General features: G+C 37.8%; 1 protein-coding gene across 1 annotated transcript; it reads left to right on the forward strand.

Moving 5' to 3' along the window:
- Positions 1–9,244: 9,244 nt before the first annotated feature.
- LOC101399762 (steroid transmembrane transporter SLC22A24) lies at positions 9,245–23,697 on the forward strand. Its single transcript, XM_014793149.2, is given in 3 exon segments — positions 9,245–9,653; positions 10,475–10,598; positions 23,476–23,697. Coding segments are annotated over 3 exon segments (693 nt in total). The 3' UTR covers positions 23,636–23,697.
- Positions 23,698–24,951: the final 1,254 nt, after the last annotated feature.

Below are 24,951 nucleotides of genomic sequence, written 5' to 3' on the forward strand. Positions count from 1 at the left end.
GATTACCACCATAATGTTAGCTAAAACCTCGTTCATGTCACAAAATTATCATTTCTTTTTTGTGGTAAGAACAATTAAGATCTAGTCTCTTACCAAGTTTGAAGTTTATAATACAGTATTGTTGACTATAATAGTTAACTGTGCTTTCCATCTCCAGATCTTATCTACTAGTTGCAAGTTTGTACCCTTAAACATCATCTTCCCAATTCCCTCATCCCCCATTCTCCTGATAACCTGATAACTACCTAATAACGACCATTCTACGCTCTGTGTCCATGAGTTTGACTTTTTTAGATTTGGCATGTAATTTATGTATAGTATCTGTCATTCTCTGTCTGATTTATCTTACGTGGCATAATACTCTCAAGGTCCACCCATGTTGTTGCAAATGGTAGGATTTCCTTCTTTCTCATGGCTCAATAATATTCCATTGTATATACATACTACTTCTTTATCCATTCACTCATTGATGGAAACGCAGATTTTTTCCATATCTTGGCTATTGTGATTAATGCTGCAATAAATATAGGAGTACAGATATCTTTTCAATAAACTGTTTTCATTTCCTTTGGATAAATCACCAGAAGTCAGATTGTTGGTAGCTGTATTTTTAATGTTTTCAGGAACCTCCATACTGTTTTCCATTGTGGCTGAACCAATTTACATTGCCACCAATGGTGTATAATGGATTCCTTTCTCCAAATCCTCATCAACACTTATCTCTTGTCTGCTTTATGATAGCCATTCTAACAGGTATAAGGTGATATCTCATTGTAGCTTTGACTTGCATTTCCCTGATGGTTAGTGATGTAGGGCAACTTTTCAAATACCGGCTGGCCCTTTGTGTGTCTTCTTTGGAGAAATGTCTATTCAAGTCCTTTGCCTATTTTTAAATTGGTTTATTTGTTTTTTTGCTATTGAGTTGTTTGAGTTCCTTATGTATTTTGGACATTAACCCCTTATCAGATCTATGGTTAGAAAATACTTTCCCATTCATACTATGCAGTACTACTCAACAATAAAAAGGAGCAAAATACTGATAGAAATAAAAATATGCACGAATTTCACATACACTATACTGAGCAAAAGAAGGCAAGTAAAAAGCATACTTAGTCTATTGCATTTATGTGATGTTCTAGAACAAACAAAATTAATACCTAATGAAATATATAATGAGAAGAAGTGACGGCTAGGGGACAACAATGACCGAGGAATGAGCATAAAGATCTCTCTGGGGTGATGGAATTAATACGCCTGTTAATAGGACTGTGGTTTACACTGGTATTTGAATTTATCCAAATACATTGAAATCTGAACTTAGGATTTGTATATTTGACCATGTGCAAATTTTACCTAAAATAAAAGAACCATAAACACAAAAAAATGATATGTATGGAAATGATTATTACAAACATCTAGATGGTGGTTACTCGTAAAATGGCAGGAAGAAATATTTTTCTGGAGGGACACGTGTATCTTCTTAGTTACTAGAGTGCTACATTTTGTAACTTGCATGGTGGTTAAACAGTTATCTTTATAATAACTCTTTAAAATGTACATATATATTTTATCTACTCTTTTCTATGTAAATTTCAATGCTCATTTAAGGTTAAAATTTTATATGGAATAATAAATTTTTGCTGATATCTATGCTAATTTTTGAAAAAGAAAAACAAAGGTAAGTGACTTTCCCTCTAAGACTTATCATATACAAAACAAGTGAGTTATTGGAGCTATAAAAACACTGAGTTATTGAAACAGGAGAAGGTAGGCTGACCAATAAAACAGAATAGGTACTTTTGAGCATAAAGAAGCTGTTATATAATTTAGGAAGCATAACATATAAAGGGGGTGGATCATCATTTTTTAAAATATTGTGATGGAGATATAATCCATTCTGAAAACAAATAAAGGTGGATAGCATTTGCTAGAGCGGAACCCCAATAGAATTAGAGATAATAACCAGGTAAATGTCCTTGCAAACGACATTTCCAGGTTGTCCTGCCAATGGGATTATGGTTGCTTTAGGCAGTAGGAGGCTATGGGGGAAGACTGGAGAGCAAATGGAGCGACACTCCTATTGTTTTAGACAGTTCCTCCATCAGTGGCAATATCTCTTCTGTTGTCCCAGCCCCCACCATCTAGCCCATTTCTTCTAGGCTCCTCTAGGTGACCCTGGAACCTGAACTCTGGTAGCACGAACTCGTCTATTTGTTCTCTAGTCCTTGTGGTAGCAGCTTCTTTCCCATTATTGCGATCTAAGTTGTCATGCCATGGCTTGTTTGAACATTTGCAACTTAGTTCACCATATTAAATTCTTTCTATTGAAATAAATGATCTTTTGTGGTTTTGTGATAAGATCCCGATGCCTTGGACTTTCACATGTCCCTTTTATTCAATATTCCACCATTAATTAATATGTTTCAAGAACTCCTGGTATGTTCCAAAAACTCTTCAAGGTGATGAGGATGCAGCAGAGAACAAAGCACTGTTTTGTTTCACTGGACTTTTATTTGAGTAGTGAGGAAATAGACAATATGCAAATATATTGCTGGTAGTGCTAATATGGTATGAAGAAAATGAAACAAAGCAAGGAGATAGGGAGTGAGAGATGGGGTCTATATTAACATTTAAGGAGAATGCATAGGGAAGGGCTCTCAAATATGGTAATAACATTTGACCAGAGAACTGAAAGAAGTGAAGGAGTTTTTGAGGTAAGTCTTTTGTGGAAAAAGAAAATGCAGAAATTCTGTAGTGAGAGAGTGCCTGCTATCTTTTTTTTTATTGAAGTATATTGGTTTATAACATTATATAAATTTCAATTGTCCATCATATATTTTGATTTCTGTATAGATTACATCATGTTCACCACCCAAAGTCTAATTACAATCCATCACCATACACATGTGCCTAATCACCCCTTTCGCCCTCCTCGCTCCCCCCTTTCCCTCTGGTAACCACCAATTCAGTCTCTGTTTCTATGTGTGTGTTTGTTGTTGGTTTCATCTTCTATTTGTGAGTGAGAATTTATGGTATTTGACTTTCTCCCTCTGACTTATTTTGCTTAGCATAATACCCTCAAGCTCCACCCGTGTTGTCACAAATGGCCAGATTCCATCCTTTTTAATGGCTCAGTAGTATTCCATTGTGTATATATATCACATCTTCTTTATCCATTCATCCTTTGATGGTCACCTAGGTTGCTTCCAAATCTTGGCTATTGTAAATGATACTACATTGAACAGAAGGGTTCATACCTCTTTATGCATTCATGTTTTCGTGTTCTTGGGATAAATATCTAGCAGTGGAATAGCTGAATCATATGGTAGTTCTATTCTTAATTTTTTGAGGAATCTTCATGCTGTTTTCTACAGTGGCTGCACCAGTTTTCACTCCCATCAGCAGTGTATGAGAGTTCCCTTCTCTCCACATCCTCTCCAACACTTGTTATTTCCTTTCTTGTTAATTATAGCCATTCTGAAGGGCATGAAGTGATATTTCATTGTAGTTTTGATTTGCATTTCCCTAATAATTAGTGATGTTGAACATCTTTTCATGTGCCTGTTGGCCTTCTGTATACCTTCTTTGGAGAATTCTGTTCAGATCTTTTGCCCATTTTTTAATTGGGTTGTTAGTTTTATTGTGTTGAGGTGTATGAGTTCTATATATATTTTAGATATTAACCCCTTTTCAGATATTTGGTTAGCAAATATCTTCTCCCAATTGTCAGACTATACTTACATTTTGTTGATGGTTTTCTTTGCTGTGCAGAAGATTTTAGTTTGATGTAGTCCCATTTGTTTATTTTTTCTATTGTTTCCTTTGCCTGGTCAGACATGGTATTTGAAAATATGCTGCTAAGACCAACGTCAAAGAGTATACTGCCTATGTTTTCTTCTAGAAGTCTCACGGTTTCAGGTCTTACATTCAAGTCTTTAATCTATTTTGAGTTAATTTTTGTGTATGGTGTAAGATAATGGTCTGCTCTCATTTTTTTGTATGTGGCTGTCCAGTTTTCCCAACACGATTTATTGAAGAGAATTTCCTTTCTCCACTGTATATTCTTGGCTCCCTTGTCAAAAATTAGTTGTCCATAGATGTGTGGATTTATTTCTGGGCTCTGAATTCTGTTCCATTTATCTGTGTGTCTGTTTTTGTGCCAGTACCATGCTGTTTTGGTTACTATAGCTTTGTAGTATATTTTCAAATCAGGGAGTGTGATACCTCCAGCTTTGTTCTTTTTTATCAGGATTCTTTTGCCTCCTCAGGGTCTTTTCTTGTTCCACACAATTTTAGGATTCTTTGTCCCATTTATGTGAAAAATGTTGTTGGAACTTTGATAGGAATTGCATTGAATCTATAGATTGCTTTAGGAAGTATGGACATCTTAACTATGCTAATTCTTCCAATCCAAGAGCATGGACTATCTTTCCATTTCTTGGTGTCTTCTTCAATTTCTTTCAACAATGTTATATAGTTTTCAATGTACAGATCTTTCACCTCTTTGATTAAGTTTATTCCTAGGTATTTTATTCTTTTTGTTGCAATCACAAATGGGATTGTATTCTTAATTTCTCTTTCTATGACTTCATTGTTAGTTTATAGAAATGCAACTGATTTTTGTATGTTGATTTTGTATCCTGCAACTTTACTATACTCATTTATAATTTCTAAAAGGTTTTTGATGGATTCTTTAGGGTTTTCTATATATAAAATCATGTCATTTGCAAATAGTGATGGTTTCACTTCCTTTCCAGTTTGTATTCCTTTTATTTCTTTTTTTTTTGCCTGATTGCTCTGGCTAGGACTTCCAATGCTATGTTAAATAGGAGTGGTGAAAGTGGGCATCCTTGTGTGGTTCATGTTCTTAGAGGGATATTTTTCGGTTTTTCACCATCAGGGATGATATTAGCTGTCATATACGGTCTTTATTATGTTGAAGTACTTTCCTTCTCTACCCATTTAATTAAGAATTTTTATCATAAATGGATGCTGTATCTTATCATATGCTTCCTCTGCATCTACTGAGATGATTGTTTTGTTGTATTCTATTTGCTAGTATTTTGTTGAGGACTTTTGCATCAATGTTGATCAGTGATATTGGCCTGTAATTTTCTTTTTTTGCGTTGTCGTTGTCTGGTTTTGGTATCAGGGTAATGTTGGCTTCATAGAATGAGTTAGGAAGCTTCCTGTCCTCTTCAATTCTTTGGAATAGTTTGAGAAGGATAGGTACTAAATCTTCTTCAAATGTTTTGTATAATTCACCAGGGAAGCCGTCTTATCCTGGAATTTTATTTTTTTGGAGGTTTTTGATTCCTGTTTCAATCTCCTTGCTGGTGATTGGTCTATTCAAATTCTCTATTTATTCTTGATTCAGTTTTGACAGGTTGTATGATTCTAAGAATTTATTCATTTCTTCTAGATTATCCAATTTGTTGGCATATACCTTTTTGTAGTATTCTCTTATAATCTTTTGTATTTCTGAGGTGTCTGTTGTAATTTCTTATGGACAGCTAATTTTCAACAAGGAAGCCAAGAATATACAATGGAGAAAGGAAAGTCTCTTCAATAAATGGTGTTGGGAAAACTGGACAGCCACATACAAAAAAAATGAAAGTTGACCATTATCTTACACTGCACACAAAAATTAACTCAAAATGGATTAAAGACTTGAATGTAAGACCTGAAACCATGAGACTTCTAGAAGAAAACATAGGCAGTATACTCTTCGACATCGGTCTTAGCAGCATATTTTCAAATATCATGTCTGACCAGGCAAAGGAAACAATAGAAAAAATAAACAAATGGGACTACATCAAACTAAAAAGCTTATGTACAGAAGAGGAAAGCATCAATAAAATGAAAAGATAACCTAACAATTGGGAGAAGATATTAGCAAAACATCTATCTTATAAAGGATTAATATCCAAAATATATAAAGAACTCATGCATCTCAACAACAAAAGATCTAACAATCCAATTAAAAAATGGGCGAAAGATCTGAACAGATATTTCTCTAAAGAAGATATACAGATGGACAACAGGCACATGAAAAGATGTTCAACATCATTAACTATCAGGTAAATGCAAATCAAAACTACAATGAGATATCACCTCATGTTCGTCAAAATGGCTATAACTAACAAGAAAGGAAACAATTGTTGGAGAGGATGTGGAGGGAAGGGAATACTCATACACTGCTGGTTCAAGTGAAAACTGGTGCAGCCACAATGGGAAACAGTACAGAGAATCCTCAAAAAATTAATAATAGAACTACCATACGATCCAGCTTTTCCACTCCTGGGTATTTATCCAAAGATCAGGAAAACACATATGTGTAAAGATACACACACACGTGTGTTCATTGCAGCATTATTCACAATAGCCAAGACTTGGAAGCAACCTAAGTACCTATCGAGGAATGAATGAATAAAGAAGATATGGTATGTATTCACAATGGTATACTACTCAGCCATAAGAAATGATGAAATCCAGCCATTTGTGACAACATGGATGGACATTGAGGGTGTTATGATAAGTGAAATAAGTTAGAGGGAGAAGGCCAAATTCCATATGCTCTCACTCATGAGTAGAAGATAAAAACAAGAACAAATAGACACTTAGACACATGGATTGGATTGGTGGTTACCAGAGGGCATAGGGAGAGAGAGGAGGGCAAAAGGGATGATTAGGCACATGTGTGTGGTAATGGATTGTAATTAGTCTTTGGGTGGGAACATGATGTAATCTATTGGGAAATAGAAGTATAATGATTTACAACTGAAATTTATATACTGTTATAAACCAATGTTACTTCAATAAAAAAAACAATAAAAGACTTACTTGAAGATATATGTCAATGAATATGGGAGTGGACAATAGTCTAGGTGAGAAAAAAGAGTGACTTAGACTTGGTGGGTAATATAGCAGGTAGTTAGAGGCAGTCAGATTCTGGATATCTTTTGAGTTGGAGCAAGTTTTAAAACTTAAGGTTTATGGGAGAGGTTGTGCTGGATATGTGAATTCAGGAGCCGCTAGTAAAGAGATGAGGAAAGTGAGTATACATAGAGAAGAGAAAATATTCAGGAACTGAGCCCTCCAACACTCCAATGTTTGAAGAGCCAACACAGAAGAATGAGAAAGAGCAGCCGGCAATGAATGAGTAACCCAAATTAAAGTAAGGTCTTGATAGGCAAATAAAGAAACTGTTTCTAGAAAGAGGAATTTATCAACTACAACATAAACATTTGGATCTGAAAATATGGAAAACAGTAGGACTTTCAGAAGAAATTTGGTAGATATTAATGCCTGATAGGATTGGGTAAAAATATAAGTGAGACGGAAGTAATAGAGATGGAAATTTTTTTTCTGTCAATGAGATCAGATAATGGGGCAGTAGCTGAAGGAGAAAGTGGGTTCGTCAGAAGTTTATTTTGTTTTTGTTTGAGTTGGGAGACATCACAGCCCATTTGTATGTCAGGGGTTTGGTGATTCTTGGATGAAGCTTATTTTATGCTATAGAATTTTTTTGCCTGTGTCTGTATTTCCTTCCCTCCCCAAAAGGTGGGGCAGGTTCTGGTTCCATTGATTTACCAGGAGGCATATTCAAGGATGAGGGCAGCATCTTCCTGGGGCATCTTTCTAAGGAGGCTCCTTGAGGAAGCCTCAGTTTTCAAGGCAGCCTTACCTTATGGAAGTTTCTCGTGTGGTCTAGTGCACGTCTGTCCCCAATAAGCAAACATGGATGTGAATTCTAGTTTTGCCCTCTTGTAATATTGAAGGGTTTCAATGGGATCAAAGGAAAGCTGAGCACAGTAGCAAATCACTGCAGATGTCTAATTACAGAAACTTAAATCAAGCCAGCAAAACAACCAGTGATGCTGGAAGGAAAGGAGAAATAAATAAACCAATGTATCAGGATAAGAGCTCATGCACAACAAAACCCAGAGTTATAGCAGCGGTGGTGCCCAATGGGAATTCAGCATAAAATGAGCAGCTCCCACCTCTCCTCCATTTCAATAAGACATAAACTTCTCACAGCAATGTCACAGTGCTTGGGCTTCTTTTGTCCTACAAATAATTATGGAGTCTGTGACATAAAAGAAGCCTGTGTACTAAGATGATGGAGTGGGAATTTACAGGTAGGTGTTTGCATAATTATGCATAGTTCCCTGATTTCCTTGTCCATCCTTGGCCAGCTAGTTCATCCCCCACTACATATCCAAATCCAACTTTGGAGTTCCTGCCAGATTTCGTTAGGGTTTATACACTGTTCACATTTTACTAGAACAGTCAACTTGGTTGGGCATATTACAGACTTCTCCATGTTATATTTTTCCTGCAAACCGAGGGGAATAATACCCATCTCATAGGGTGGTTGTGAAGGATAAATAGCAGGTGCGTGGAAAGGACCTTGCCCAGTGCTTTGTAGGAAGATATAAATAAATAAACAAATATAAATATAAATATATATAATTATTTGTGAGGAAGATCAGCCCTAAGCTAACATCCAAAGCCAATCCTCCTCTTTTTTGCTGAGGAAGATTGGCCCTGGGCTAACATCCGTGCCCATCTTCCTCCACTTTATATGGGATGCAGCCACAGTATGCCTTGATAAGTGGTGCGTCAGTGCGCGCCCGGGATCCAAACCTGTGAACCCTTGGGCCGCCGAAGCGGAGGGCGTGCACTTAACTGCTATGCGACCGGGCCGGCCCATATATGAATATATTTTTAGTGATCATTATTGCCACTGTTAATACTTATTGCTCTGAATCCTCCTCATTTCCCCATTACTCTAAGGATGAATTACAGGCTGATCCATGGAACATTCAATTTCATCATTCTTTTGTGTCTACATTTGGTTACCATAGTACTTACTTAAGTCCATGGCACTGAATTTCCTCTCCTTTAATTTTTCTGTTTTGTGTGAGATTTTGACGATGTGGAGCAAGGATTTCAGCTGAGTAGGCTTTTAAGCAGGTTTAGTTGTCAACAACTAAAAGTCTCTTTGCCAAATAATTATATCTGTGACTTTATTGGTACTATCTAGCTGCCTAAACTCAAAAGACTTGGAGTCATCTCCTCCCACTGCTCTTCTGTAGTGGGAGGTGGGGCCCCTGAGGAGAAAGTGATGTCAGGATCAACATGAACCTAGTTGACATAGTAAAAGGAAATACTTTCTCTCTTTGACCTTATCTCTGTGAAGTCATTGTGCCTCCTCTTTGGGATCACTTGTTCAGCCTTGATGGCCTTTCAGGACCTCCTGGATCAAGTTGGAAGCCTGGGGAGATTCCATGTCCTTCAGACTGCTTTCTTTTGTGTCTGCATCCTTATAGTATACCCTCATATTCCATTGGAGAACTTCACTGCAGCCGTCCCTGGTCACCGCTTCTGGGTCCACATCCTTGACATTGACACTGTCTCAGCTAATGGCACTGAAATCCTCAGCCAAAATGCCCGCCCGAGAATCTCCATCCCACTGGACTCAAACTTTAGGCCAGAGAAATGTCGTCGCTTCCTCCATCCCCAGTGGCAGTTCCTTCACATGAATGGGACCTTCTCCGAAACAACTGAGCTGGATACGGAGCCTTGTGTAGATGGCTGGGTGTATGACCAAAGCTCCTTCTCCTCCACCATTGTGACTGAGGTAAGAGGTCCCATATATATCTTCTGCTATATGAGCAAAGGGTTTAGAACTAACACAAAAAACTGACTTGCTTTATACATTTAGTCCCCAGATGGATACTGCAATCAGCCCTTTTTTATTTCTTCAGCAGATAGTAATTGCTTATCTATACTATGACAGTCAAGAGTATTAGTATTGAGATTAATGAACTGAACAAAGTATATATGAACCTGTGATTACATCATTTAATCTAGTGGGTGAGACCTATAATTTAAAAAGTAATGTTATGCTAGGTCAGTGGTTCTTAATCCTCACTGAAAACTGATGCCCAGATTAAGTAAATTAGAACCTCTTGGCAAAGGACTCAGGCATCAGTATTTTTTAAGATTTTCAAGTAATTGGATGTGTGGCCAGAGATGAAGGTTACTGTACAAGTTGAATATAGACTTCTAAGTGAACTAAAAGGCAGAGCTCTTATGTTACCTGTCGGATGACAGAAGGTTTCTTGGAGAAACGATGTTTGAGACAGTATCTGAAGAATGTGTGTAAGTAAATACAATAAAGGGAACTTGTGGTCGAAGAGGAAAGTGAAGAAATATATATAGACATGTGGATAGAGACTATATAAAGGATCTGAGGGAAGAGAGAGTGAGCCAGCTGTATTTGAAGTATTGAAATAGTTCAGTATTATTAGTGTGTGGGAAGCTAGTGGAGAGTGGTTGGAGAGGAAGGCAGGACCCACACAGTAGAGGATCCTGTACATCATATGTAGGAGTTTGGACTCAGTTTCCACGAAAGCGTTTAAGCTCTCCTAAAAGTGCTGTGCTGCTTTCCTTCTCTTCCAATGAGACCTGGTATGTGGATCTCAATCACTAAGATCAGTGGCTCAATTCCTATTTATGGCTGCCCAGCTGCTGGGAGGTCTGGTATTTGGCCATCTTTCAGACAGGTGAGTGTCACGTCACTTTGGGAGGTCCTGTGTCCTGACAGAGTTCCTTCTGAAGGAGGCAGTCAACCATTGCTGTCACCCAAGCATGTCTCGCATGAGGGCACTGAGGGTAATTTATATGTCACTGGACACTCCCAGTGCAACTAAAAATCATGACCTTTGAATTTTTCACAATTAAATATTACCTACACGGATCTTTGGATCAGAGCATTCATTTCCCTGAGTGTTCAGACTCAGGCTTCTATACCATTAACTCAAATAACATAATGAATGAATGAATGTATAGTGAATTAATGAATGAAGCAATCTAATAAAGAAAAGTGGATAAATAAGTCTTCTTGGAGCATAGGTACAGGTTAATAGCTATCAACAGTAGAATGAAAAAGTAAATTATGGAAGACTCTTATAAATTTGTATTCAGCAATAAGAAAGAACAAACAATAGCCACATGAAACAACATGGAAAAATCATTATATGACTAAGGATTGCATACCATATGATTCCAATCTTTATAAAGGTCAAAAGCAGGCAAACTAATCTATGGTATTGAAGGCATGATGGTGGATAACTTTGGTGGGAGCAGTGATTAGGAAGAGGCACAAGATGGGCTTCTTGTGTGATAGCAATATTCTTTTTTCACCTACTAACTGCCTAAATAGGTATATTTATTTTGTGAGAATTAACAAACTTGTACATATTTGTGCACTTCTTTGTGTGTAACAAACTTCAAGGTAATGTTTAATAAGAGTATAAGAATGATGGGGATGTGACAGCTGGGTTGTGAAGACAGTTGGGTAGGAACTAGTAGTGGCAGCCAGAAGACCAGTTGTAAGAGGATTCATTTCAATACCCATTGTTCAGATTTGTCAAATGATCCTATCAGATCTTAACTAGTAAAGGATACTTTAAAAGATATAAAGGAGCCTTAGAAGTATCAAGTTCAACACTCTGCAAAATGAAGACAGCTCTGCATTTCTGCCTAACAATCACCTAATTTCTGTTAGATACCTTTTGAGACTGTGTAGCTCACTTCTTTAAAAGGCACCACCTGCTCGTATGTGCCTCTTGTTAATGTGACATATTTCATCCACACACTGAGCTTATCTGTGCATTCTCAAGCTTGGACTTTTTCCTGTCTTCCTACCACAGGACCCAAGTGACACTCCAATGGTATTCTGATATACTTATAACAAAATCCAAGTCCTTCCAGGACAATATCTCCCCCTGCATCCCTTCTCACCTCTTCTCCTACCACTGTCTCCCATTCCCTCTAGTCTTCTAAACATCATGCTGGTTCCACCACACAGCCCTTACACTTGCTCTTCCTTCTACTCCAAATACTCTGTTCCCTGCACATGGCTCAGCCTATACCCTCTAATTTTTCAAGCTCCGATATCAACTCCTCAAAGAGCTCTTCCCTGAGTTTCTACCTAGTGATGCCTCCGCCCGAGTTATTCTCATTACATTACCCAGCCTCTATTTTTTAAGGGAAATTTTTTAACGTGGACTTTTAAAGGTCACAATTCTTCACTGAGGGGTAGCAGGGACCAGCTAGAAGGCTATCGAAACAGTCCAGAAGAGAGATGATAGGGATGTAAATTGAAGAGTTATCCATGGAGCTGGTAACATGTAACTGGATTTGGGAAATATTTTAGAGATAGAACAATAAGACCTGCTGGTGGTTTAGATTACTTTCTACTATTGGGGGATTTCTAGTGGAGAAATAGATATCTTCAAGGGGATATAGGCTTTTGGCCTGAACAAATGAGTAAATTCTGATGCCACTATACAAGATGGGAGAGTACTAAGGTGGAAGCAAATTTGGGGAGAAAATCAAGACATCTCGCTGGACTTCCTGAGATGGAGTTGCATAGTAGACATACATGTGGAGATTCAGGTATTAAGGTCACAGGTCAAGGCTGGATATTAGTCTTTATCACCATATAAATATTTTCATAGTTATGAGGGTTGTAGAGATAACTCAGGAAAGAAATGCAGCTAGATACCAGTGATATCAAGTAGATTCAACCCTGCCTAAGGCAATAACTCACCATGTGATCACCATTTTACATCACCACCACTGGAGCTGTCCTTCTCTTGCCTGGTTTTCCAGGCTTGACTTCTTTCTTTGTCAGATTGCAAATCCACCCAAAGTTGTTCATTATGCACTCTGTATCCATCTGTGCCTTCATTTCTTTTTCACTAGCATCCACTTTTGCCCTAACCTAAGGTCTCATCATTAAATCGTATCAAGACTGACACACTTTTTCATCCTAGATGTTCTCCTTTCTTCCTCTCCTTCCTCCTTCTCCAATCAAAAATGGTCATTAAACTTTTCTACTTATCTTCATCAAACAGCATTTTCATCATAGCAGTGTCATATTAGTCATGGTAGTTAGCTACCCCAAATCTCAATCAGTTACCATCATAAAAGGATAGTGCTCACTGATGTTTCAGTCAGATATGGCAGACTGAACACCCTGGGTATTCATCTTTCAGGCAGTGGCTCACGGAACCAGCTCTATCCATTGTAGGACTCTAACATCTGTGAGAGAGTATGTAAGCCCACAAAGGACATATTATGATCACCCCTGGAATTGGCATTCCACTCTTTGCCACATCCAATTGACCTAGCTTTAGGCCCCCCTGGTAACTTCAGTAGTTTTGGGGAATTTTGTCTTCCTGCATGCCCTGAAAGAAGGAAAGGGATGGTAAGACTCTAGCAAGACTGTGCATCAACTATATATACAAGTATATATAATTTTTTTTGCTGAGGAAGATTCTCCCTGAACTTCTGTTGCCAATCTTGTTTTTTTTTGCTTGAGGAAGATTTGGCCTGATCTAACATCTGTGCCCACCTTCCTCTGTTTCATATGTGGGTTGCTGCCACAGCATGGCCAATGATGAGTGGTGTAGGCCTCCATCCAGGAACTGAACCCCAGGCCGCTGAAGCAGACCCTGCCAAATTTTCCACTAGGCCACAGAGCTGGCTCCTCAATTGTATTTTTAACAAATCAAAAAAGTTCAGTTAATCATTTTCCTCATTCATGATGTAGTATCCTCATTGGTTTGGGCAAGACTTTTTTCTTATATGGACATCTGTTTCCATGTATTTCCATTTGTCTCCATTCCCATCCTTCACCAGAGATCTTTCTAATGTGTTTACTATTTATCTCTTTATTTGTATATGTTATTATAAACTGTATAATATCATTGGGTATGTAGATAGGTACAGATCTTCCTCAATTTATGATGAGGTTACTTCCTGATGAACCCATCTTAAGTTGAAAATATCATTTAAGTCAAAAATGCATTTAATACACCTAACCTACTGAACATCATAGCTTAGTCTAGCCTACCTTAAACGTGCTCAGAACACTTACATTAGCCTCCAGTTGGGCAAAATCATCTAACACAAAGCCTATTTTATAATAAAATGTTGACTATCTCATGTAGTTTATTGAATATTGTACCGAAAATGGAAAACAGAATGTTTGCATGGGTATAGAATGGTTGTAAGTGTATTGGTTGTTTACTCTTGTGATAGCAGGGTGACTGGGAGCTGTGGCTTGCTGTCACTGTCCAGCATTACAAGAGAGTATTGTACCACATATTGCTAGCCCAGGGAAAGATCAAATTTTGTAATGAAAGGTACAGTTTTTACAGAATGCATATCATTTTTACACCATCCTAATGTCAGAAAATTGTAAACTGAACCGTCGCAAGTTTGGGACTGCCTGTATTTTAATTTACGTAAATGGCATTATGGTATTTATCCAATCTCTTTCTTGCTTTTTATCATTCATTATGAAGTTTTTGAAATCTACTTACATTTCTGTGTGTATATGTAGTCTGTGGCTTCAAACTACTCTGTAGCTCTCAATGGTGAGCCCTCAACACTTGACCTATTTTCTTTCCCAGCAATAGTTTCCCTGATTCCCACAACATCCTTAACACCACACCTACACTATATTCACGTCTTGATATATGTCCCTTTATCGTGACAATTTTTTTACTGAAGGCTTAAATTTTTAGAGAAATTTAAGGTTTATGGAAATATTGAGTAGAAAGTACAGAAAGTTCTCATATACCCTCTCATACACAGTTTCCCATGTTATTAATGTCTTTCATTAGTGTGTTACATTTGTTACAATTGATGGAACAATATTGATACATTATTGAATAAATCCATTGTTTACATTTGGGCACACTCTTTGTGTTGTACAGTTTTAGGGGCAAATGGATAATGTCGTGTATCCACCATTAGAAGTGCATCTCCTAAAAATGTCCTGTGCTCCAACTATTCATCTCTCCCTCTGAACCTCTGGCACCAGTACCATGAGGATTTATTTAGGATATGCAGACTGTTACTATACTCACTGTGTTTTCATTTCTCAGTTTTCCATATGTCCTCAAGTATAGCTCTTTTAAAAAAGATAACACAATTCTATCATGAGTTCTCAGATACATATATAGCAATAAAATATATATTGTAAAAATACCCCAAAAGTAACACCTTTTACAAAACTTACAATGATTTAAATATACTACTACTAAAGCAACAAATGTTTCAGTCCAAAATCAAGATTTGTCCATATGTTAATACCACTAGGAATTTAGTATCAGCGCATGTAGTTTTGTTCAAGTTGACTCCAGAATGGGCCCCTTCCTGCCACTCCCTGACATAGTGAATTCCCTTCTGTTTATTTTCTCTTCTATGTTCCTTATTCTGTGCCTCACGTCATCCCTTCCTCTGTGAACTTCCGATCAATTCCTGCAGTGAATGGAATGGTTTCTGGGTTATCGTCTGTTTGAGCTGAAATATGTTTCTCAAGGCCTTTAAACCCAGACGCAGCTGAGAGTGGCTCTTATGCAATCTCTCTGCAAATTTGATGTATTGTAATCCCACTCTTCCTCTCAAATACTTTTAGCCTTTACCTTGATAATGCAGACCCACGTAGAGATCTCTTGATTTCACTCCTCAGTGCTCTAAACACAGCGTACATATCTCCTATCCTAAACTCATATATTTTATAATAAACATTTGTGACAACTTTCCATATTTTATCTTCTTTTATATGGTGTCACATGGCCTGAGGCTTCCTGGTGATAGGTTGGTGAGAGAGCTTTACTACAGTCTCATTTTTTTTTATGTTCAATTAACATTTATTGAATCAAAAAAAGATAAATAAATATGTATCAATAACTTAGGCAAAAAACAAGTAAAATATTCATTTATTTGCATTTTATTTTTGCTATCAAGCTCCTTCCACTCTCTTTCTCATGGTCTTTTATTTGATTGAAACAATAACAATGCTAACAAAACTTTATCTGATAATGAAATACAGTATGTGATGATAAAATGGGCTAAATAGCATTTTGGGAGAAACTAGATAGAACCAGGGACACTTCTTGATATGGGAACATTAATATTTATATCTTTGATGTAACATTTATATTTTTATTCTGTGGATAACAGTAAAAATAGAGTGATCTATGACTAGGCTAGTCATAGTTCTCAACGTAAAGAACAACAAACTTTTAATTCCTTCTGGGCAAAAGCAGCAGTGTTCTCTTTTCTTTTCAATAAAGAACATTATCATATTTCTTTTACTCAATCTCCAATCACAATGTCAAAGAGATATAATGAACTTTGCAACGTGTTAATGTCCATGGCTTCCAGCAGAGCTATAATTATATTGTCCCACAGAGGTGAACAACTACTTAGTCCTAATTTTATCATACTCTGAAGGAGATTACACAAATTTCTGTCGTAAAACACTCTGTGCATAACAATTCTCATCACTAGCGCCTTCCTTGTGATTCCTGCTGTAGTTTAGGTGGATTTTATTTTAAGGAGAGACGGAAGCCGCTTCTACATAAAGCCAAAAATATCAATTAAAAGAGAAAAGCTCACTACTTTCTTTCCAGAATATCTTTTATTTTTTTTTAATTTTTGTTTATTGCAGTAACATTGGTTTATAACATTGTATAAATTTCAGCTGTACATCATTATACTTCTATTTCTGCATAGAATACATCATGTTCAACATGCAAATACTAATTACAACGCATCACCACACACATGTGCCGAATTATCCCTTTCGCCATCCTCCCTCCCCCCTTCCCCTCTGGTAACCACCAATCCAATCTCTGTCTCTACGGGTTTGTTTATTGTTGTTATTATCTACTACTTAATGAAGGAAATCATATGGTATTTGACCTTCTCCCTCCGACTTATTTCACTTTACATTATACCCTCAATGTCCATCCATGTTGTCACAAATGGCTGGATTTCATCGTTTCTTATGGCTGAGTAGCATTCCATTGTGTATATATACCACATCTTCTTTATCCATTCGTCCCTTGATGGGCACTTAGGTTGCTTCCAAGTCTTGGCTATTGTGAATAAAGCTGCAATGAACACAGGGGTGCATGTATCTTTACGCATTGCTGTTTTCATGTTGTTTGGATAAATACCCAGCAGTGGAAAAGCTGGATCCTATGGCAGTTCTATCCTTGATTTTTTGAGGAATCTCCATATTGTTTTCCATAGTGGCTGCACCAGTTTGCACTCACACCAGCAGTGTATGAGAGTTCCCTTCTCTCCACATCCTCTCCAATATATGTTGTTTCCTGTCTTGTTAATTATCCCCATTCTGACGGGCGTGAGATGATATCTTATTGTAGTTTTGATTTGCATTTCCTTGATAGTTAATGATTTTGAACATCTTTTCATGTGTCTGTTGGCCATCTGTATATTTTCTTTGGATAAATGTTTGTTCAGGTCTTTTGCCCATTTTTTAATGGGGTTGGTAGTTTTGTTGTTGTTGAGATGCATGAGTTCTTTATATATTTTGGAGATTAAGCCCTTATCAGAAGTATGGTTTGCAATTATCTTCTCCCAAGTGTTAGGTTGTCTTTTCATTTTCTTGATGGTTTCCTTTGCGGTGCAGAAGCTTTTTAGTTTGATGTAGTCTCATTTGTTTATTTTTTCTATTGTTTCTCTTGCCTGGTCAGACATGGTCCTTGAAAAGATGTTGCTAAGACCAATGTCAAAGAGCGTACTGCCTATCTTTTCTTCTAGAAGTTTCATAGTTTCAGGTCTTACATTCAAGTCTTTAATCCATTTGGAGTTAATTTTTGTGTATGGTGTAAGGTAAGGGTCTACTTTCATTTTTTTGCATGTGGCTATCCAGTTTTCCCAACACCATTTGTTGAAGAGACTTCCTTTTCTCCATTGTATGTTCTTGGCTTCTTTGTCAAAGATTACCTGTCCATAGATGTGTGGGTTTATTTCCGGGCTTTCGATTCTATTCCATTGATCTGTGTGTCTGTTATTGTGCCAGTACCATACTGTTTTGGTTACTATAGCTTTGTAGTATATTTTGAAATCAGGGAGTGTGATACCTCCAGCTTTGTTCTTTTTTCTCAGGATTCCTTTAGCTATTCAGGGTCTTTTGTTGTTCCATATAAATTTTAGGATTCTTTGTTCTATTTCTGTGAAAAATGTTGTTGGAACTTTGATAGGGATTGCATTGAATCTATAGATGGCTTTAGGAAGTATGGACATCTTAATTATGTTAATTTTTCCAATCCCAGGGCACAGAATATCTTTAAATTTCTTTGTGTCTTCTTCAATTTCTTTCAGAAATGTTTTATAGATTTCAGTGTACAGATCTTTCACCTCTTTGGTTAAGTTTATTCCTAGGTATTTTATTCTTTTTGTTGCAATTGTAAATGGGATGGTATTCTTAATTTCTCTTTCTGCTACTTCGTTGTTAGTGTACAGAAATGGAACTGATTTTTGTATGTTGATTTTGTATCCTGCAACTTTACCATATTCGTTTATTACTTCTAAAAGTTTTCTGGTGGATTTTTAGGGTTTTCTATATATAAAATCATGTCATCTGCAAATAGTGAGAGTTTCACTTCTTGCTTTCCAATTTGGATCGCTTTTATTTCTTTCTCTTGCCTGATTGCTCTGGCTAGGACTTCCAGTACTATGTTAAATAGGAGTGGTGACAGTGGGCATCCTTGTCTGGTTCCTGTTCTTAGAGGGATAGCTTTCAGTTTTTCACCATTGAGGATGATATTAGCTGTGGGTTTCTCATATATGGTCTTTATTATGTTGAGGTACTTTCCTTCTATACCCATTTTATTCAGAGTTTTTATCATAAATGGATGCTGTATCTTGTCAAATGCTTTCTCTGCATCTATTGAGATGATCATGTGATTTTTATTCTTCATTTTATTAATGTGGTGAATTACGTTGATTGATTGGTGCATGTTAAACCATCCCTGCATACCTGGAACAAATCCCACTTGATCATGGTGTATAATCTTTTTAACGTATTGTTGTATGCGATTTGCTAGTACTTTGTTGAGGATTTTTGCATCGATGTTCACCAGTGATATTGGCCTGTAATTTTCTTTTTTTGTCTTGTCCTTGTCTGGTTTTGGTATCAGGGTAATGTCAGCTTCGTAGAATGAGTTAAGGAGCTTCCCCCTCTCCTCAATTTTTTGGAAGAGTTTGAGAAGGACAGGTATTAAGTCTTCTTTGAGTGCTTGGTAGAATTCTCCAGGGAAGCCTTCTGGTCCTGGACTTTTATTTTTGGGGAGGTTTGTGATTACTGTTTCGATCTCCTTACTGGTGATTCGTCTATTCAAATTCTCTACTTCTTCTTGATCCAGTTTTGGAAGGTTGTATGATTCTAAGAATTTATCCATTTCTTCCAGATTGTCGAATTGGTTGGCATATAGCTTTTCATAGTATTCTCTCATAATCTTTTGTATTTCTGAGGTGTCTGTTGTAACCTCTCCTCTTTCATTTCTGATTTTACTTATTTGTGCCTTCTCTCTTTTTTTCTTGGTGAGTCTAGCTAAAGGTTTGTCAAATTTTGTTGATCTTTTCAAAGGACCAGCTCTTGGTTTTATTAATTTTTTCTTTTTTTTTTTTTTTTTTTTTTGGTCTCTATTTCATTTATTTCTGCTCTGATTTTTATTATTTCTCTTCTTCTACTGATTTTGGGCTTTGTTTGTTCATCTTTTTCCAGTTCCTTTAGGTGCATTGTTAGATTGTTTATTTGAGATTTTTTTTGTTTTTTTGAGATAGGCCTGTACTGTATTGCTATAAACTTCCCTCTTAGAACCCCTTTTGCTGTATCCCATAAATTCTGGCATGTCGTATTTTCATTTTCATTTGTCTCCAGGTATTTTTTGATTTCTTCTTTGATTTCTTCCTTGACCCAGTCATTGTTCAGTAGCATTTTGTTTAATCTCCACATATTTGTGGCTTTTCTGATTTTTTTCCTATACTTGATTTCTAGTTTCATACCATTGTGGTCAGAAAAGATGCTTGGTATTATTTCAATCCTCTTAAAGGTATGGAGACTCATTTTGTGGCCTAATATGTGATCAATCCTGGAGAATGTTCCATGTGCATTTGAAAAGAATGTGTATTCTTCGGTTTTTGGATGGAATGCTCTGTATATGTACTAGGTCCATCTGTTCTAGTGTGTCACTTAAGGCCAATGTTTTTTATTGAAATTCTGTTTGGATGATCTATCCGTTGGTGTGAGTGGAGTGTTAAAGTCCCCTACTATTATTGTTTTACTGTCGATTTCTGTTTTAATGTCTGTTAATAATTGCTTTATATATTTAGGTGCACCTACATTGGGTGCATAGATATTTACAATTGTTATATCCCCTTTTGGATTGTTCCCTTGATCATTATGTAATGCCCTTGTTTGTCTCTTTTAACAGTTTTTGTTTTAAAGTCTGTTTTGTCTGATATGAGTACTGCTACCCCAGCTTTCTTTCCATTGCCATTTGCGTGGAGTATCTTTTTCCATCCCTTCACTTTCCGTTTGTGAGTGTCTATAGGTCTGAAGTGTGTCTCTTGTATGCAGCATATATATGGGTCTAGTTTTTTTAATCCAATCAGCCACTCTATGCCTTTTCATTGGAGCATTTAGTCCATTGACAGGTAAAGTAGCTATTGATAAGTATGTACTTACTGCCATTTTTTAACTTTTTTTTTTCTCCGTGTTTTAGTAGTCCTTCTCTGTTTCTTTCTCCTTCTATACAGAATTGATGGTCTCTTTAGTTTGACCTCTGTCTGAAAGCTCTACTCTTTAACTCCCCTCCTCCCTCCTTTTATGTTTTTGATATCATGTCTAACATCTTTTTTGTGCATTTGTATCCATTACCCTCTTATCATGGAAATAGAAAATTTTTCCTATTTGTGGTCTTCTCTTTTCCTCTTAAATCAGTCCCTTTAACATTTCTTGTAGCACTGGTTTCTTGGTGAGAAAGTCCTTTAATTTTTGCTTGTCTGGGAGACTTTGATCTCTCCTTCCATTTCAAATGATAACCTTGCTGGGTAGAGTATTCTTGGCTGTAAGTTTTTCCTTTTAGCACTTTAAATATACCGTGCCACTCTCTTCTAGTGTGTAAGGTTCCTGCTGAGAAGTCAGCTGATAGCCTTATGTGGTTTCCTTTGTATGTAACTTGACTTTCTCTTGCGGCTTTTAGGATTCTGTCTTTATCTTTAATTCTGGACATTTTGATTATGATGTGTCTTGGTGTGGGCCTCTTTGGGTTTATCTTGTTTGGGGCTCTCTGTGCTTCCTGTACCTGGATGTCTGTTTCCTTCCTTAGGTTAGGGAAGTTTTCATCTATTATTTCTTGAAATAGATTCTCTGCCCCTTTGTCTCGCTCTTCTCCTTCTGGGACACCTATGACATGGATGTTAGTGAGCTTGATGTTGTCCCAGAGGTCCCTTAGACTGTCCTCACTCTTTTTAATTCTTTTGTCTTTTACCTGTCCAGCTTGGGTAATTTCTTCTAGTCTTTCATCCAGCTCACAGATCTGTTCTTCTGTGTCCTCTACTCTGCTTTTGAGTCCCTCTAGTGAGTTTTTCATTTCCAGTATTATATTCTTCATTTCTGATTGGTTCTTTTTTATATCTTCCATTTCTTTGTTGACATTCTTATTGAATTCATCTATTCTTCTCCCCAGATCAGTGAGCATCCTTAACACTCTTTGTTTGTACTCTCTGTCGGGTAGGTTGCTCCTTTCTGTTTCACTTAGTTCCTTTTCTGTGGTTTTGTCCTGGTCCCTTACTTGGAATGTATTCCTTTGCCTACTCATTTTGCTTCTTTCCCTGTGCTTGTGTCTACGTATTAGGTAGGTCAGCTACGTCTCCTGCTCTTGGATAGGTGACCTTATATAAGTGATGACTTAGGAGGCCTGCAGTGTGCTTCCCTCAGCGCTCAATGTTCCAGGGGTGACCCCTATGTGGGCTACGTGTGTCCTTCTGTTGTGGCATGTTAGCTCTCCCTGTAGGTGCCCAGGGAGGTTGAGTTATGATCCTGCCCAGCTGTTGTAATGCTCATCTGCTTGTAGTTGTTGTGTGCCCTTCAATCTCTTTATCAGGTGTGGGTAGCCGCAGCACAGTTGGCTGAAATTTCTAACACCACATTTGTGTTTCAGTATTTCTTTTAAGTGAAGAGGCCCCCCGCCTGGCAGGTTGTTAGGTTCAGGGGCTTACAAATGCTATAAGCCTCCAGCCTTTAGGCCTCTTGTCAGCTCTCTGAGGATTACAGCTGGGTGGGGCTGGCCTCAGGCATGGGAGCATCCAGTTATTTCAGGCTTTGGAAGGTGGGGAAAACCCCCTTTTTGGTTCTTTGAGAAGCACAGCTCTTCTGCAGCTGACAAGCCCTGCCACCTACAGGTTCACACACACAATCAACACAATCCTACCCCATGTGTGCACCCCGACCTCCTGAAGTGGACCCAGTCTCTCCATGGCGGGAGCCCCACACACTCCACCACAGCCCCACACTCTCCACCCACTCCTTGTGCACACCCTGCCCTGCTCAAGTCGGCTCAGTTGCCAGGCTGCAGAGAATCCCGTCACCAATCTATACAGGCCCAGTAGTTGCCTGAGGGCTTGTTGTTGGGTGGGATCAATCTCTAGGGTGGGCTGTCTGCCCTGGCTGAGCTGGATTAAATCAGTGCTCTAGTGGGTGGGGCAGACCCTGGGCTAGCAGGCCCCAGGGAGAACTCCAATGGTGTCTGTATCAGCACTCCCTCACCAGGCCACAACAATGGCCACCGCCAACGTCCCAGTCCCTGGAGAGGTCTCACCTCTCACTGAGATGCACTCAGATCCTATCAGGTGAGTCTCTTTTCACCAAAGCACTGTGCACCTTACTTTCTAGTGATTTTAGGTTGCTTTCTTAAACGGGAGAGTTTGTGTGTGGGCCTTTTAAGAGCCAGTTTTAATTACTTTGTGAACCAACTTTTCTGGGGGTAGTCCCCAATGTTTTAGTAGCAGGCAAAGTCAGATATTATGCCACTTGTCTCGATTGTGCTGGGTCCACAAAAGGAGTGCTCCCAGCTCAGGGCCCCCGCTCCTCCAGGGAGGGCTGTGTACCTTTGTGCTGCTCCCAGGTGGCCATGAGGCACTGCGGCTTGTGAAGGTGGCATTTTTTCTCTCCAGAAGGGAGTTTCTGCCTCTTCCACCTCTATTAGGATTGTCCTTTGTTGCAGGAGTTCCTCTTATCCAGTTTTCAGTTCTCTCTCAGGAGTAATTTTTCCACGAGTAGTTGTAAATTGGCTGTGTCCGTGGGAGGATGTGAGTTCAGAGTCTGCTTATGCCGCCGTCTTGACTTCTCTCTCCTACAGTCTCATTTTGACAAATATGGAGGGTGACATCTGTGATTTCTGCATTTGATTAATATAATTATTCTTCCAGGTCTCAAGTGCAGTGTTTCACTTGTTAAACATTTATTCTAAATTTCAAAAGATGTAAATTTCTGTCACGTTTTCCACATATTATCTTTGTTCCTAAATAATCCATGTGGTTCACTATTTCTTAGGTTCACCATCTTAGGAAGATGGTGTTCAGATGGTGTTTGTTCTAGTTCGCCATTGCTAACACCTGTGCATCCTTTGCTCCCACCTTCCTCCTTTACTGCTCATTATGCTTCTTGGGCTTCTGTATCATGACTGTTATTACAAACTCTTTCACTATTAGTAAGTTAGTATTTTGAGCTTTTATTGTCTTGGTGCCTTTAATTGATCTTGAAATTGCCATTTGTCTGAAATTATTAATATTATCTATGTTTTCTTCCAATGTCAGAGTGGACAGAGCTCCAATCAATAGCTATGATAACAGGGATAATAATAACTTTCTGCAGTATTGGACAGATACTCCTGGGAGGACTGGCTTTTTCCATTTGTGACTGGTGCACACTGCAACTGACAATGTCTATACCCTTATTCATCTTCTCCTTGTTCTCCAGGTATGGAGAATCTCCAGATTATTTGCCTATAAAGGAGACTGTGGTGAGAAGAGAGAGTATAATCCTGATACTTGGGAACTGTTTGTTCCCTGGCCTGGTCCTGAGCCACATTCTTCATTAGTGCCCACTGTGACACTTGAGGGGAAAAAAAGAAAAGAAGGAATAGAATGACATGCTACTTAGGAGGATGGCATTTTTTAGTCATAGTTACATAGTAGACAGAGAATTATCATGAAATTATTTTTCTTAAAATAAAATAACATACTCAGTAATTTTGAGTAATATTTGAGTAATTTTAACTTCAGAAAGCATTGTGTGATCAAAATGATTTGAAGGCTTTTCATCATTTTAAGTAATATTGGATAAAAGTAAAAGCCAGCAAATTTACCTCAATAAATGTCTGAAATTAGAAGAGCATTCTAGCACTAAGAATTGTCATGGAGGTGATTCCTGCAAAAATGACAGAATAAAGACCTCCAAAAATAAGTTGCTCCATAATAGCAAAAGAAAACAAAAACTGGCATAGATTGTCAGAATAAACTTTTTCAGAACTCTGAAAATGAACTAAAGCTTGCAGCAATTCAAGAAATATTTTGTTCAAGAAAAATGGAAAAATTCTAGTAAGAATAGTGAGTGTTAAGGTGTTTTAACATATCCTAGTCCCATTTCCTACTCCCTAGCTTTGCTGCAGCCTTGAAAAATGATGACTTACATTCTTAGCAAAAGAGGGAGAACAAAGCTTGAGTTATTTCAAAGCTTCATTCACAAACAACTGTCACTATTTGACCTGCCTGGTGGTTTGCCTGAGATCCTATTTGGAAAGCAGTCTGTATTTGATCAACAGAAAAGGCCTCTCCCCTGGGGGCAATTGCTGCAAATATTTACTGGCAAGTGTTTTGAGGTCACTGGATGGCTGAGTTGATGGATAACAATTAGGGAAACAATAGGCAAACGAAGAAAGCTAAAATGAGAAGATGAGGAACAAAATATCTATAGTGGCTTTAGAAAACTCCAAACTATTCTTTGGAGTCTAGAAGGTCATGTTCATGTGTAGGTGTGGGTGC

This window comes from Ceratotherium simum, chromosome 34, assembly GCF_057802395.1.
Source record: "Ceratotherium simum simum isolate JZ-2026a chromosome 34, ASM5780239v1, whole genome shotgun sequence".
In the NCBI taxonomy this organism is placed as follows: Eukaryota; Metazoa; Chordata; class Mammalia; order Perissodactyla; family Rhinocerotidae; genus Ceratotherium; species Ceratotherium simum.